Here is a 14,755-nt window from a genome sequence, read left to right as displayed (position 1 = left end):
TTTTTAGTCGTAATTTGTAAGACGAAGATGTGATTTTCTGTGAAAAATTCTGTTGAAAGATGCAGCTATTAGCTTTTGAAAGCCTAATTTGGTAACCATATTCCTGAGTTTTTCTCTTTTAACACAACTCTTGAACTGATAAAGGCTCCAACAGTAAACACACGACTACCTTGTATGCCAAACTACTAGTCCAATCCTAGTCATTGTAGTATGTATAGAAATGTATAATGAATATTACAATGTAGATTAGAGATCAAGTCATAACATGGGAACTTTGGAAACTAAAAAAAGAAAAAGCAACCCGGTGCACTAAGCTCCCGCTATGCGCGGGGTTCGGGGAAGGGCCGGACCACAAGGGTCTATTGTACGCAGCCTTACCCTGCATTTTTGCAAGAGGCTGTTTCTACGGCTCGAACCCGTGACCTCTTGGTCACATGGCAGCAACTTTACCAGTTACGCCAAGGCTCCCCTTCGAACTTTGGAAACTGTGACCAAATAATTGTTTGCATCGAAGAAACAAAGTCACGAAACCAGAAAATGCCGAAAGAAGGATATGGATCATTCCCACGTAATACTATGTTGTGCAATTATGTTAACACATTCAGTAACCATGTACAACTTGTGAGAATCAAGGCAACAACATTTCTTCAAGCTAAATATATGGATAATCTTCTCATCAAGTTGATTCTAAGTGTCTTAGCTTCTCTTCTTTTAATCAGATTCTGTAATGGAGGTGAGTTAATCGAATCCAAGTCCTTTCTCAATTTTATTCTTGCTATTGATCCAAACAATGTACTAGGTATTAAGTGGAATTCTTCACTGACTTATAACCCTTGCTCCTACAAATTACAAGGTGTTGAGTGCAATTTACGTACCGGTAAAGTCATAGAAATAAGGCTTGAAAACATGAATCTTAGTGGGATAATTGATGCAGAGTCCCTCTGCAAACTCTCAAAATTGCGAGTTCTTAGCTTAACAAAGAATAAAATTCAAGGAACAATTCCTGAATCTATATCAAGGTGTAAAAGTTTAACTGTTCTTGATCTAAGCAGCAACTTTCTCAATGGAAATTCATCATTTCTACTGCAGTCTTTGACAATGCTCAAGAATCTTAAGAAACTGAACGTTTCTAACAACATTTTCACTTTCTCACAACCTTCAACGAGTCTACGAGCGTTGAGAGGTGTAAAAATGAAAGAATCTACATATATGTTTATAGCTCCATCTTCAACTATAGAAAGTGAGAAGACAAAAACAAAACATCATATAAACTTGATGGTTTGTCTACTCATATTTGCTGGAATTGTTCTTGTCTTAGTGGTTTTAGTATTCTTGTACACGAGATGCGTTAGATCAGCTAAGGACAAAGAGGTTTTAAAAGAAGTACATTATTCGTCTCCTCGAAAAACTCCCTCAGCTGAGGTTGTGAATGGAGTATGTAACACTGAAGAAAAAAACTCAGAACTATGCTTTTTTATGGAAGATGTCGAAAAATTTACAATGGATGATCTTCTTGAAGCAACTGCTAATTTGAGAAAACAAGGCCTTTGTAGCAGCCTTTACAAAGTCCATATCAGTAGCAGTGGTGTTTTTGCTGTCAAGAGACTGAAGAAACTACAAGTGGGGTTCATGGAATTTTCCCAAACAATGAGAAGAATAGGGAATTTGAAACATCAAAATGTACTTTCACTTGTTGCTTATTACTCTAGCAATGAAGAAAAATTGCTTATCTACAAATACCAGAACAATGGAAGTCTACTCACCCTTTTTGAAAGTAAGTGAATTAAGTTTAGAACTAATTACAGTGTCCAGATTTTACAATTTTCAGTATTTCATCACATCTCTTACGATGCTGATATTATTTTTCTGGCTTCTGTTGCTGTCACTGATCTATTGTATATTGTTTATTTCCTTCTTCTTGAGTAGAGGGTCTTTCGGAAACAACCTCTCTATCCCTCCGGGGTAGGGGTATGGTCTGCGTACGCTCTACCCTCCCCAAACCCCACTTGTGGGATTTTACTAGGTTGTTGTTGTTTGATCATATTGTTGTTCTTTTCACTTGCAGATTATGTAGAGGGGAAAAGGAATTTCCCATGGAAACTAAGGCTGTCAATTGCAGTTGGAATAGCAAGGGGATTGGCTTTCATATACAGAAGTTCCAAGAAAGGCAATGTCATTCCCCATGGCAACATTAAGCCATCAAATATTCTGTTAAATGAAAATGAGGAGCCATTAATAAGTGAGTATGGATATTGCAAGTTCCTAGACCCCAACAAGAGTTGCTTCTACAATGACAATGGTTACACAGCCCCTGAGAAGACGTCGACAGAAGAAGCTGATGCCTATAGCTTTGGGGTGATTCTGCTGGAATTGTTGACAGGTAAAGTTGTGGAGAAAACTGGATTAGACCTGGTCAAATGGGTGAAATCTATAGTGAGGGAAGAATGGACTGGAGAGGTGTTTGATAGTGAAGTTGCCAACTTTGAAATGTATGCTTTCCCTCTATTAAATGTAGCACTCAAGTGTGTGGAGCGTTTGCCAGAGGAGCGGCCTACCATGGCGGAAATTTTGGAGATAATTGAGGAAGTTGTGAATGATCAAGAAGACATTTCTCCTTCTATGACTTCTTTTGAATCCACCCCTGGTTCAATGAAGCATCTGTAAGCCTTTTAGTTTGAGGGCTTTTCTGCTTTCTGTATGTATGTGACATGTTCCTAAGCCGAGGATCTATTGGAAACAACCTCTCTATCCTCACAAGGTAGGGGTAAGGTCTGCGTACACACTACCCTCCCCAGACCCCACGGTGTGAGATATTACTGGGTATGATGTTGTTGTTGTATGTATGTGACATTATCTGCATAAATTGGCTGTTCACTGTTGCACTAGGTTATTCATAAGCTGTTTTGAACTCTTACTTGGCTCTTTCAAGTTGGTTTTCTGAAATGTGGTGCTAGTTGTGTGAAAGATTCAAAGAGAATGGATGAAAGAAGAAACACTTTCCATATAAGTTTCTTCCTTTAAAGAAGTATTCATCTTTTAAAGAACAATGTTCTTACTTTGACATCATCTTCAATGAACAAAGATTGCTCTCCTTTATCCTTAATAGTACTTTAATGTTGACATTAGCCTGATGCAAATTCATTCTTTATCGAATTTAAGCTGATTATTTTTGTTACAAAAATAATATCAGACAATGGCATGCAAGGCCAGTGGTGACTGTATGTTGTCTCAGAATGGTGTCTTGTAGCATGCTAAATACAGTATCACACCTATGATTGCTGATAAGAATCTTAGTATATTGAGGATGATGATGATGATGAAACAGCACAGCACATAATCAGATTATTTCAAGGGAAATGCTGAGCATAAATTAAGCACAAAGTTCTAATTAACAAGGTACAGAAGTAAAACAAGTCTTCAACGGACACAAGTCTATTAGTTCAGAGCATTTCAAGTATCCATGGGGTAAAATCATAAAATGGATAAAACACCACATTCATAAAATCCTTAGTGTTCGTTTATCCTTTTAGACTTGGTCCTAATCGCTATAGGTCATCTGAGAACCATTCGCAAAAGCTCAGAAAAAAGCTCTGCTGCCATAGAACACCCGTGAGCCAGTGCTCTTGGGTGTTTGCGATGTCTGATCTGAACTCGAATTACCAGAAGTTGTTGGCCTAGTTTCCATGTCCAATGGAAGCTTCATCTTTGCCAAGGACTCAGTAAATTGCTGCATACTTTTCATGTACATATCCACGATATCCTGTTGCACAACCTTTTGCTCTGGCTCAATGTTCACTGCAACCACTGGCTTTGGAAATGCACTGCTAGGCTTGGTTTCCGATATCTTACTCTCAGCATCTCCACTGGCTTTAGGAGCTGAAGCATATTCTTCCCCCGGAGATTTTGAAGCTCCTTGGGTATCAGAGGACTGAGAGGTTGCAGGGTGCAAAGCGGATGGAGAGTCGATGGTTGATACGCTGCTAGGAGGGGAATCGCGCTTAGGATATTGGTGGAAATTAGCAACTCCACTTGGAAAATTTTCCATATGGACATCTACATCTGGACTGAGCTGATTTTCAGTATCAGAAGAGACAAAGCTATCTGAGCTTTGAGAGTCCAGATTAGTGCCTGGTATATTAAAGTACTCAGAGACCATAAGATTATTTTCATTTACAATCTTAGGATCTGGGAACTCAATTTTATCAAACTCGTTAAGCAACGACTCGGGTGTCTCGCTATCTGGGGGCCGAGATGCATCAGTGTCCACAGATACAGGCAATGAAGGAATTTCAAGCACTTCAGGTGAAGTTCCACTGTAAGAAACGGACAACTGTACAAATCCTGCTGGGGAGTGATAGAGATCGGTTGACGAAAGAGAGAACTCTTTTTCTAGCTTTCCATTTTTGGCAAGGATTTCAGAAAGGGGGACTAGCGCAAATCCTAGCAGTTGGTCTTCCAAATAATTCCTCACTCTGCTCATCATCCATATCTCACATTTAACCGAGCATTTTATTGTACGAACTTTGAGCCTTAGATTCTCATTGAAGACCGGAGATTGCCCACCGCCATTAATGATATGAGTGGAGACTGCATTTTCAGGATCACTAGTAAGGCAAAGTTTTGCATAAACATCTTGCTTATGGTAAATGCAGATGTTGTGGATATCTCTAGCCTGATGTACGTACACATCGAGAACACCAATGAAGTCCTCCAAGTTGCGGGCATCAGCCTCCTCTCTGCGAGCAGAAATTCCCTCGGATAGTCCAGAAGGGTTCTTGATGAAAAATTCACTGCTTTGCTTCTCGGAGTCGGCAAAAACAGAGGAATCCTTAAATGGGGATACAACAGACTGTGGAGAATCCATGAAGCTGACCACAAATAGTACCTAAGAAATTTGAAGGATAGCTTCAATATCAGGTATTACCATCAAATAAGAATTAGCAGCAGGGGCGAAGCTATGTTGGCCCAAGGTGGTCAACTGAACACCCTTCGCCAAAAAATTATACTACGTATAAGGTAAAATATTAGTACTTGTTATTGATTAAAAATAGACTTTGAACACCCTTGCATAGCCCATTGGCAAAGGGTGTTCAAAATTTGAACACCCTTATTGAGTTTTCTCGCTTCGCCGCTGATTAGAAGCTGCATTTAATGTGAAAACCTTAACCAATAAACTCATAAACCTAATAGCCTGTTTGGCCAAGCTTCTTTTTGGCCAAAAGTGCTTTTTTTTTTTGCCAAAAGCACTTTTGGCAAAAAATTGAGGTGTTTGGCCAAGCTTTTGGAAGGAAAAAAAATGCTTTTGAGGAGAAGCAGAAGCAGTTTTGGAGAAGCAGAAAAAAGTAGCTTCTCTCCAAAAGTACTTTTTTGAGAAGCACTTTTGAGAAAAATACACTTAGAAGCAGTTTTTTACAGCTTGGCCAAACACTAATTGCTGCTCAGAAGTGCTTTTCAAACTAATTAGCCAAACACAAACTACTTACCGCCAAAAGTACTTTTGAGAAAAGCACTTTTGAAAAAAAACACTTCTCAAAATAAGCTGATTTTTGCAGCTTGGCCAAACGGGCTATAAATCAGAAACATATCTAGACCAGCAAATAAGGGATCAAGATTGAGAATGGTGGAGCTCCATGTTAATTTAAAAAAGACGAATAACATTGCAGAGAATGAGCAAAAACAGTCAGAACTGGTTAAGATACCAAAATTAGAACACTAGATACTGTTATACCAAGAGCATAAGACATCAACAATACATGCAGAAAATCAGAATCTAGTGAACTAGTTAACTAAAGCAATTATCCGAATATAGAAACGAATTAATCTTTATTCATAGCAAACTGAGAAAAACCCAAAAGAGCGGGGAGCAAAAACACAAAACTCGCCAGAAAGAGAAACAGCTTAAACTACCAAGTCTGATCCTGGAAATAAACAGAACCCATAAAGCTACAATCTTTTACTTTCTCCTCAAGTGTTCAGGCACCAAAGAAAGATTAATAAAGCTACAATCTTTAACCTTCTATTTTCCCTTTCCTAACTCAGACTAAGTAGTTAAAACCCAATCAAAATTCCTCAAAATTAAAGAAGAGAAATAACACAAGTGCTTGAAATTCCTTACTAGCAGGGTATGTTGATTGAGCATAAAAAGAACAAGTCAAAAGAGTGGAATCAAGAAATGAAGTTCATTTAATGAACCAAAGAAAATAGGCACGTAAATGATAAAAGTCTAACAGGTTAGTCCTTATACCTTACTTTCCGTTTATAGGGCAGAACAAGTGCAAACAGCAAATATTGTACAATCTGTGTCTTCACTGGAAGAAGAAGAGCCAACACGAAATACGAAGAAGAATAATTGAGAGGTGCAGAGAATAAAATCAACGGAATGATGGTAGTGGGTTTACAAGTTTGTCCCATATTTCTAATGATATTTGTATACTATTTGTATTAAAAATAATTTATTTTATATAATGGATTTATATATTCACAAAATATACGTGCCTCATTTTATATCACAAGTTCAAAAATTTTATATTCTTTTTAAATATTATTTTCAGTAAAATAAATTCATATAAATTAAAACGGATTACTATCTTTTGGAATTTTATACTAATATCATTATATTACTAGTAGTATTAGAGGATATAATTTCTTTTGCCTTTTTCTTAATACAAAAAGTTGGCCTCCCACAGGAAACACCGACCTATAGCCATTGGCTCACCACTCCAATCAATCAATGGACCTCTTAGTGCGTTTCACAGTTGGTATCTGCACACTGGAGCGTGTCTACCACATGCTATTTTCTTGGGGATGTGACAAATTATTTATTCTTGATCATTATTTTAATAGATAAACTCGCACCTCTGACTCATACTCCCTGCGGTCCAAAATAAGTAATTTTTTTTAGATGTTTTCACACAAATTAAGAAATTCACCTTTTAGCATTAATTAGCAATGGAATAGACCATATTAACCTTTACTATCTCACATAAACACTCCTAACACATATTCCAACACCATTTACTTCAAGGACAATGTAGGAAAAAAATAATTAATTTATTCTATCTGGAAAAACCACTTATTTTGGACCACAAGAAAAAGGCCAAAAAATCACTTATTTTGGACCGGAGGGAGTACTTTCTTCAATGGATCGTCTTCTGAATCCATAGTTTGATGTTTAATTTAGTCCAAAAATAAGTGGTAGATCCAGTATTTCAAGGTAATGGTGGGAGGAGTCGGATTTAGACAAAACGGATAAAATTTTCGAACCACTTATATTTAATACGGATAAATAATAAATAGAATGACCAAAAATATAAATATTCATATTTTCTTGAATATTATCATTATTGTGAGAATTTCAAACCACAATATAGGCTGTCAAATTTGGTGGTGGTAAATTGAATACTTTTCTTTTTATGCCACGATGAACAAAATGAATTGAAGAAAGGAACAACGGCAAAGTTAAGAACAGAAGGGAAAGCCATGTAAAAGGGAGACGAAAAAAAAGTCAGAATAAGAAAAACTTTCGGAAAAAAAAAAGAATAAAAAATACGAAGAGAAGAACTATCTGAGTAGAAAGAGTGCATCACGTGGGAATAGGCAAAGAATCTTAATATTTGTAGGAAAAAGGATTGTTTCTGTTGCCTCAACCATGTACACTTTATATAGTAAATTCAGAAGGGTTCAAGCTAAATAGATAAGTACAACAGAGATATTCACAAGAGTTTGAGTGTGACTATAATTAGGACTCTAGCTAGTGTAGCTTAAGGTAAATGGATTACGTTGATGAGAATGATTTGTTAGCCTTTGAATTATCCTTATCATGCCCCCTCAAGATGGGCTCAATCTCCTTGAGGCCAATCTTGTGAATGAATTGTCCAAATGATCGTTTAGGCAGTGCCTTTGTCAAAGCATCAGCAAGTTGACTCCCAGTAGGTATGTGACTTACTGAAAGCTCATTTCTTTCTACTTGATCGCAGAGGAAGTGGAAACAATGGCCACATGCTTCATTCAACTATGAAAGACTGGATTTCGACTTAAGTAGGTAGCACCAATATTGTCACAGAGTACCTTAGGAGGACTGGACATGGAAACATGCAATTCCTTCAGTAAGTTTGTGATCCAATTAAGTTCAGCTACAGCAGAAGCAACAGCCTTGTATTCTGCTTCAGTAGACGATCTAGCAACTGTGCGTTGCTTTTTGGAGCACCAACTTATTGGATTATTGCCAAGAAGTATAACATAGGCAGAAGTTGAGTGCCTGGTGTCTGGTATACCACCCCAATCTGCATCTGAGTAAGCTAGCAACTTGAAAGAAGTGGCGGGCGTGAAGTGAAGACCATAAGTAATGGTACCCTTCAAGTAGCGTAGAAGTCTCTTGGCTACTTGCCAATGTTTCAGGCTTGGTCGATGCTGAGACTGAGCAAGTTTATTCACTGCAAAACATATATCTGGACGAGTGAATGTTAGATATTGTAAGGAACCAATAACCTGCCTGAATAACTTGGCATCTGCAGATGATGATCCATCATCAAGTGAAAGAGGTTCATTGGTTGACATCGGAGTGCTAACACTGTTTGCATCGAGCATGTCGAATCTTTCTAGAAGATCAGCGATGAAGCTGCTTTGGGTGAGAACCAAACCATGAGCATGCTGCAAGACTTCAACACCAAGGAAAAAATGTAAAGAACCAAGATCCTTGATGGAAAACTTGTCACCTAGTAGTTTGATGGTACTTTGGACATGAGAAGAGTTAGAACCAGTGACGACGATATCATCGACATAGACCATCACAAAAAGTAATAAGCTGGTAGTACATTTCAGGAATAAAGAGTCATCAGATTTAGCCCTTTGAAAACCACATGACAGAAGGTATTGTTTGAGCTCGTTGTACCAGGCCCTAGGTTCTTGACGAAGGCCATATATCGACTTATGAAGCTTGCATACATGTTGTGGAAATTTTGGATCTCTAAAACCGGGCGATTGATTCATGTATACAACTTCATGAAGTGTACCTTGTAGGAAGGCATTGTTCACATCTAACTGCCGCAAGGGCCACTTAAACCAAACCACAAGCACAAGAATTAGACGAATTGTAGTATGTTTGATCACAGGACTAAAAGTGGAATGAAAGTCTACACCAGGTCATTGATGAAAACCCTTTGCAACTAATCTCGCTTTGTAGCGAGCCACAGACCCATCAGGTTTATGCTTGACATGATAAACCCACTTGCATCCAACTACATTTTGAGAGGGAGATGGAGGAACCAAAGTCCAGGTGGAATTTCTCATAAGGGCGGTATATTCATCCTTCATGGCTGTTTCCATTCAGGATACTTGTTTGCTTGGGCAAAAGTTGTCGGAGCAAGAGGAAGCGGTTTGGTGGAAGAGATAGCAAGATAGTCAAAGACAACTTTTGGTTTGAAGATGTTGTTCTGGGATCTCGTGACCATAGAGTGAGTAGGAGCAGGTGGCAAAGTTTGTGGTGGAGGCAAAGGATATTGTGCAACAGGAGACATAGTGTTGGGCATGCTTGGAGTAGAGGGTGAGGGTGAATTAGCTGAGGTACTTACAACAGTACTTGATGACACATCCTCTGCCAGTAGTTGGAGAGGCAGTGATCTCTTGAGTAGTCCTTGGGACAACCAGGTCGATGGCTTGAGGTATAGGAGGTGGAATGCATGATTCATTGGTATAAGGTAGGGAAATTGAGGAGGAGGAAGCTACTGGACAGTGCCAAGACTCCAAGTTGGAGGTTGAAGCGCGATCAAGGGAAGGGAAGTGCAACTTGAATGGAAAAACATGTTCCATAAAGACAACATGTCGGGAGAGAAAAAATTTTGATGCCGAGAGATCTAGGCAAGCAAAACTGTTAGTGACAGAGGAGTACCCCATAAAGACACAAGGTTTTGATTTTGTATCAAGTTTGGAGCTAGAGTAAGGTTTAAGCCAAGGATAGCAAAGGCAACCAAAAACCCGGAGCTTGTGATAATTAGGTGTGGTATTGAACAAACATTGAAATGGTGATTTTAACTTGAGCAAAGGTGTTGGTAGTCGATTAATGAGGAATACTGCAGTTTGGAATGCAATGGACCAAAATTTTAGGGGTACTGAGGCATGATGAAGTAAGGTCAGGGCAGTGTCAACGACATATCTATGTTTTCTTTCGGCAGTTCCAACTATTTGAGGGGTATATGGAGGACTCATGAGATGCTGAATGCCCATTTCCAGTAAGAGAGATTTAAGACCAATATATTCACCTCCTCCATATGTGTATAGTGTCTTGATGGATGCACTAAACTGATTATGAATTATTCGAGTGAAGTTAATAAAAATACCTTTAACATCTGATTTATTTTTGAGCGGGAACAACCAGGTATACTTAGTATAGTGATCAACAAAGATAACATAGAATCAAAAGTTGTCAAAGAGGGAATTGGAGAGGGACCCCAAACATCTGAATAAATAACATCGAATGGCTCAGAACTAGAAATAGAATTGTCACCAAATGGTAAACGATGACTTTTATTACATAGACATGAATTGCAGAAGGTAAAAGGATCATTAATTGACACTGGAAGCTTGAATGAGGACATACATGCTTTGGTGATACGAGGTTGAGGGTGACCAAGACGAGCATGCCAAAGGTGCAGGGACGGTGATGCTTGAGTAGCAAAGTTGGCTTGTAGTGAAGGTGGTGAGACATTGGTTGGTGGCCATTCGTAGAGATCACCTTTACTCCGACCTCGCAGAAGACATGCCCCCGTGCTCAAATCCTTCACAAGAAAAGAATAAGGAAAAAATTCAATAGATGTTAGATTTTGACGACAAAATTGAGCAACAGAGATTAGTTTCTTCTTTATATAAGGGGAACAAAGAACATTCCGTAACTTAAAAGAATTATGAGATGAAGAAAGTGTAGTGTGACCAATATGAGTAATCGGAATGGTTTTACCATCTCCAAAGATTATTTCATCAGTGCTAGGGAATTCTGTTTTCGGCTTGTAGAGATTGTGAATTATTTATGATATGGTGTGATGCTCCAGAGTCAACAATCCAATTGTTTGCGGGATTAGATGCATAGGACAAGCGGTTGGTGAAGTTGGCTTGAGCCTCAAGTGCACTATGTGATTTTGAGCGACAGACTTTGGCGATGTACCCAAATTTGTCACATAATTGGCATTTGACTGTCTGCTGGTTGCTACGGTTGTTGGGGTGGAAGGAGTTGGAATTCTGGAAGGAGTTGGTGCATTGGTTAGTTGAGGTGTTCTGAATGGGACCCCTGCGGTTGTTGCTTGGATTATAGTTCCTGGATTTTGAGTTTGGGTAGGCTGATTTTTGATGTAACTGGGCAGTGATGATTGGGTTCTCAAGCTTTGGCTCCGAGTGTTTAATAAACATCTCATGCGCAAGCAATTTGTCATAGATCTCTTCAAACGATATTGGGTTATCTCGAGCTCTTATAGCAGCGGATAGTTCTTTGTACTCAGATCCTAGACCACTTAGGATTTTGATGACAAGTTCATCATTTGCGAGAGGTGAGCCACTGGATGCAAGATCATCCGAAATGGATTTAATATCCTTCATGTACTCACTAATGGAGCGTGAATCTCGTTTGAGATTAGCAAGAGTGTCACGCAGGCTGAAGATACATGACTGGGATTTGTTGGCATAGGTAGTTTGAAGAATTTCCCAAGCGTGTTTGGTAGTAGCAACATGTGCAATTAGAGAAACGATTGTAGGATCGACTGAGGCCATGATAGCATTGCGGACAAGGCTATCCTGTCTCTGCCAAAGCTTGAACGCGGGGTTGGGAAATTCATTGTTTGCTCCATCTTGGATATGCACAGATGGAGAGGGAAGTGACCCATCCACATACCCAAGAAGATCATAACCAAAGAGAAGAGTTATGACTTGTGATTTCCAAGTGTAGTAGTTGGAACTCCCTTGCAATTTCAAGGGGAGTTGGGATGCTGGATTGAATGAAATTAGTTGGGATGGCTGAGCAATGTTCCCATGGCTAATTGTGACGGTGGGGGAAGTAGACGAGGTGGTTGAAGAGTGAGTTTGTGAATCACCCATTCTAGAAAAATAAGGGAGTAACTCGTGCGAGTTTTTTAGAAGGCTCTTGATACCATAAAGAATCTTTATATTTGTAGGAAAAAGGATTGTTTCTGTTGCCTCAACCATGTACACTTTATATAGTAAATTCAGAAGGGTTAAAGCTAAATAGATAAGTACAACAGAGATATTCACAAGAGTTTGAGTGTGACTATAATTAGGACTCTAGCTAGTGTAGCTTAAGGTAAATGGATTACATTGATGAGAATGATTTGTTAGGCTTTGAATTATCCTTATCAATAGGAACATTCTTAGATTCCATTAACTGTTAGGATCAAAAATAATCAGGTGTTATGCGGAATCTAGTAAGTAAGCCTTGACAACGATAAATCAAATAACAAAAGAGAAATATACCAAAACACAAACATTTAATGTGATTCGGCCAATTGACCTACGTCCATGGATGGAGATGAGCAATCCACTATATAAAAGAGAGTACAAAATATTGAGAGAACAACCTCGCGAAGAGGCAAATACAAATGACATACTAACACTTGTCCCGTAAAGTTCTCCCCCTAAGCTCGACTTTCAAACCCCATATGACTACATTGGGGATGCTACTGAATGAGAAAGAAGGATCCTCAATTTATAGAAATCCAAACCTTTTCCTACAAGAAAAGGGACTCTCCAAATATGAGAGATTTATGTTTCCTTCTAAGAATAGGAAAACCTAATTATGGTAAACATGTTGTCATTTCCTTCAAGAGATAGGAAAATTAAATATGGTAAGAAAATCAGGACAACACCTAACAATTCTCCCACTTAGCCTGAATTTTCTGGCAAAACAAACCTGATCAACCTTCTTCACATAACCTTCAATAGGTCGCATCTCCAAATCTCCACCACAAATTTTGTCTCAACGTGCATAGCACTACGGTAAAATTTTTTAGAAAAAAATCATGATTATCGTCAAATACGTTGCGACTAAAACTAAACCGGCCAAGATGAACATGTCTTGAACCCCGCTCTGATACCACTTGTTAGGACTTAAAAAATTAGGTGTCATGCGGAAGCTAATTAAGCAACACTTGAACGACGATAAATCAGACAACAGAACAAGAAATATACCAAAAGAGACACAAATATTTAACGTGGTTCGGTCAATTGACCTACGTCCATGGGCGGAGATGAGCAATCCACTATATAAAAGAGAGTGCAAAATATCGAGAGAACAACCGCACGAAGAGGCAAACACAAGTGGCACACTAACACTTGTCCCGTAAAGTTCTCCCCCTAAACATGACTCTCAAACCCCATATTGCTACATTGTGGAAGCTACTGAATAAGAAGGAAGGATTCTCAATTTATAGAAGTCCAAACCTTTTCCTACCAGAAAAGGACTAACCAAATATGGATGATTTATAATTTTCTTCTACAAAAAAAGAAAACTCAATTATGGTAAACATATTGCCCTTTCCTTCAAGAGATAGGAAAATCAAATATGGTAAAAAAAAAATCAGGTCAACACCTAACAATTCTCCCCCTTGGCCTAAATTTTCTGACGAAATAAACTTGATCCTCCATCTTCACATAACCTTCAACAGGTCGCATCTCCATATCTCCACCACAAAGTTTGTCTCAACGTGAGTAGTACTATGGTCAAATTTCTCAGACAAAAATCACGATTATCGTCAAATATGTTGCGACTAGATCTGAAGCCGCCAAGATAAACATGTCTTGAACCTCACTCTGATACCACTTGTTAGAACCGAAAATAATCAGGTGTCATGCGTAATCTAGTAAGCAAACCTTGAACGACGATAAATCAAATAACAAAAGAGAAATATACCAAAATAGACACAAACATTTAACGTGGTTCGGTCAATTGACCTACGTCCATGGATGGAGATGGGCAATCCACTATATAAAAAAGAGTACAAAATATTGAGAGAACAACCTCACGAAGAGGCAAACACAAATGATACACTAACATTTGTTCCGTAAAGTTCTCCCCCTAAACATAACTCTCAAAGCCCATATGGCTACATTTGTGGATTCTACCGAATGAGACGGAAGGATCCTCAATTTATAGAAATCCAAACTATTTCCTACAAGAAAAAAGACTCGCCAAATATGGGAGATTTATGTTTCCTTCTATGAATAGAAAAATCCAATTATGGTAAACATGTTGTCATTTCCTTCAAGAGATAGGAAAACTAAATATGGTAAGAAAACCAGGACAACACCTAACTAAACCAGTAGCACCCACCAATCTGTTTGAGTAATGGGTGCTCACCTAAATATATATGCATTTCATGCAAAATTGACTATAAAATTATATGCTCGATACCATGGACAATAGGTGCTTGAGCACCACATACCATGGGCAATGGGTGCTTGAGCACCACATTCTCTATAGGGATCCGCCCATGACAAAAACAATTGTACTCCCCTCGTTTTAATTAATATAGCATAGTTTAATTTGGTGTGAAATATAAACTTATTTAATAAAATTTAATTATTTTAAACATGATATGAGATTTGGGTAACCTCAACATGTCATTAATGGTAATGTTGAATTATAACACTTGACACCTCCTGACAACGAATTCTTCTTTTTTTTTTTTTTTTTGCAGACAATTCTACTAAATATTGAACATTAGAAGAGGTATCTTAAAACAGCCGTTTTCCTTAAATA

General features: G+C 38.4%; 2 protein-coding genes across 4 annotated transcripts; one reads left to right on the top strand and one right to left on the bottom strand.

Annotated features, from left to right (window-relative positions):
- The first annotated feature begins 537 nt into the window (after positions 1-537).
- On the top strand, positions 538-2,664 carry LOC109210037 (probable inactive receptor kinase At4g23740). The gene is made up of 2 exons (XM_019373408.1): positions 538-1,774; positions 2,066-2,664. The coding sequence occupies exons 1-2, from the start codon at positions 538-540 to the stop codon at positions 2,662-2,664; spliced, it is 1,836 nt and encodes a 611-aa protein (XP_019228953.1).
- A 650-nt stretch (positions 2,665-3,314) lies between these two features.
- Positions 3,315-6,426, bottom strand: LOC109210041. Of its 3 annotated transcripts, none has more exons than XM_019373412.1 (2): positions 6,250-6,426; positions 3,315-4,885 (listed from the first exon to the last, which is right to left on the bottom strand). In XM_019373412.1, exons 1-2 carry the CDS (start codon positions 6,409-6,411, stop codon positions 3,578-3,580), a joined length of 1,470 nt encoding a protein of 489 aa, XP_019228957.1. In that variant the 5' UTR covers positions 6,412-6,426; the 3' UTR covers positions 3,315-3,577. The 3 variants fall into 3 exon arrangements, with proteins under 3 accessions (XP_019228957.1, XP_019228959.1, XP_019228958.1); XM_019373414.1 differs by having other exon boundaries at positions 6,245-6,378; XM_019373413.1 differs by lacking the exon at positions 6,250-6,426 and adding an exon at positions 6,116-6,220.
- Between the last annotated feature and the right edge of the window lie 8,329 nt (positions 6,427-14,755).

Source organism: Nicotiana attenuata, unplaced genomic scaffold (genome assembly GCF_001879085.1).
Source record: "Nicotiana attenuata strain UT unplaced genomic scaffold, NIATTr2, whole genome shotgun sequence".
NCBI classification, from domain to species: Eukaryota; Viridiplantae; Streptophyta; class Magnoliopsida; order Solanales; family Solanaceae; genus Nicotiana; species Nicotiana attenuata.
The sequence above is the reverse complement of the archived record's forward strand: the minus strand, read 5'-3'. Positions and strand labels throughout refer to the sequence as shown.

Bases quoted from the DNA above. Each gene is read 5' to 3' on its own strand.
- LOC109210037 (XM_019373408.1), top strand. From the start codon at position 538: ATGCCGAAAGAAGGATATGGATCATTCCCACGTAATACTATGTTGTGC. The intron at 1,775-2,065 runs GTAAGTGAATTA...TTTCACTTGCAG, and splicing joins TCTACTCACCCTTTTTGAAA to ATTATGTAGAGGGGAAAAGG.
- LOC109210041 (XM_019373412.1), bottom strand. From the start codon at position 6,411: ATGGGACAAACTTGTAAACCCACTACCATCATTCCGTTGATTTTATTC. The intron at 4,886-6,249 runs GTAAGGTATAAG...CAAATTTCTTAG, and splicing joins TTCTGCCCTATAAACGGAAA to GTACTATTTGTGGTCAGCTT.